The 1,622-nt window shown below is 41.0% G+C and overlaps 1 protein-coding gene across 6 annotated transcripts in view; it reads right to left on the bottom strand.

The window, feature by feature from the left end:
• kdm3b (lysine (K)-specific demethylase 3B) overlaps window positions 1-1,622 on the bottom strand; it is a 36,441-nt gene that overhangs the window by 7,370 nt on the left and 27,449 nt on the right. For 4 of the 6 annotated variants that reach the window (XM_015057040.1, XM_015057041.1, XM_015057042.1 and 1 more), the window contains one exon: window positions 1,358-1,381. The exons of the other annotated variants lie outside the window; for them this stretch is intronic. In XM_015057040.1, the coding sequence (XP_014912526.1) occupies window positions 1,358-1,381 (24 nt within the window). The remainder of the gene's footprint in view (window positions 1-1,357; window positions 1,382-1,622) is intronic. 6 annotated transcript variants of the gene reach the window in all.

Raw genomic sequence — 1,622 nt, 5'->3', positions numbered from 1 at the left:
AAAAAAAATATTGGTGATTTTATTTTCATTTTGTTGCACTATAATAGCGCTATAATTTCAGTTTCAAACACAAACGTTGCCTTTTGTTAAAAATCATATTTCAGAGCTCACATGTCGAGGAGACACTCCTAGCTGTTTGTGTTTTTAATGCCATTATGTGCTCCGTCTACGAGCAGAAATGAAAACTCGTAAGGGGATTCGATGTTGACATCGACACTAACAGCAGCAGAGGAGAAGCATGAGGCGGAGGAGCAAGAGGAGGAAGATGAGGAGGGAAGAAGGAGAAACACGATGGATGCCTGCACAGACTTTCTGCTTGGCCACAAAAAATAGTATTTGTACAAAACAAAAACAAATACTGTCTGAGTAACATAAAAGCATCACATAACGGTTAGTCTGTGAAGTAAGATTAAAACGACTATATGTCTTGAAGATTTGTCAAATATATATACATATATACATGTATTCTGTGGCCAGACCAGTTGAGAACCACGAAGGCAAAAAGAAAAGAAAAGAAAAAGAAAAAAAAAAAGGACAATTTACAGACTACACAATCACATTTACTCACAACGTTCACATCCACAGGTCTACTCTTGATTTCTAGATGAAGCTACAGCCTGTTAACGTGACATTTTGACTGAACAATATTTTTGGAAAGAAGTAAAAACATTTAATTTGAAATTGGTGAGTAACAATGGCCACACTGAAGAGTGTTGTGGCTTGCACCACCTGATTTGGGGGGGAAAAAATAAAAAATAAAAATCAGGTATCGGGAGTCTGCAGCTGGCGAGTAACTGGTCCGGATTCATCAATTATCATATAATAAACTGTAAACAGAGTGATCTACCTTTTATTTCTGCCAACATCCAAAGTCCATCTTTTGATGTATGCGAGTGTGGTGTTTTTGTTTGTGTGAAAAAGGTTGCAAGGAAACAAGGATGCCAGCTCTAGATGCCCTTCGTTCATACTACTCTCCCAGTCTAAGGACCAGAGCACTGTACACCCACAGTAAGCAGCAAGAAAAAACGATCCCACCACAGCAGCTACAGAACATCTGAAGCCAGACCAGTTCACTTAACTCGTTTTGCAGTGAACGGGAGTCGAAACCCAACCCCGAAAACTAACATCAACCATAACCAGAAGCTCGGAAAGAATCTCGCTGTCGTTTGCCATAGTGAAGGTTGCACATCACACAGAAATTTACAGACATGCAACAATACAAACTGAGGGATGAGTCCCGGTGCTCTGGCCCCCTACTGCACAACAATACAGGAGGATGGAGCGCAGGTGTGAAAAGGGGGAGTTAGTTGAGAAGAAGGGCATGCTACGCAAGTGATACAACTGAAAGTCTACAGACCTTGGTATCCAGAGTTTTCCGCCTCTGTGAAGGAGAAATTTTACCACAATGTAAATAAGTGAGACCCACCGGAGGGTGCCTCCAGTGTCCTTTCCAAGCACATTAAAGGCTGGAACCACTAAATGTTAAAATATCCCCAACAGTGGACTTTATTACAATTCCAGAAAAGCTTTTTTTTTTTTTTTCAAATACACATAAAATACCATTTTGTGTATTTGGCGGGGGGGGGGGGGGGGGGGGGGGGACTTTCAAAAACACTTTGCAC

The sequence above is a fragment of the Poecilia latipinna genome, unplaced genomic scaffold (genome assembly GCF_001443285.1).
Source record: "Poecilia latipinna isolate Pla-1442-1.1 unplaced genomic scaffold, P_latipinna-1.0 Scaffold1432, whole genome shotgun sequence".
Classification (NCBI taxonomy): Eukaryota; Metazoa; Chordata; class Actinopteri; order Cyprinodontiformes; family Poeciliidae; genus Poecilia; species Poecilia latipinna.
Note: the sequence above shows the minus strand (reverse complement) of the source record. Positions and strands in the feature narration are given on the sequence as shown.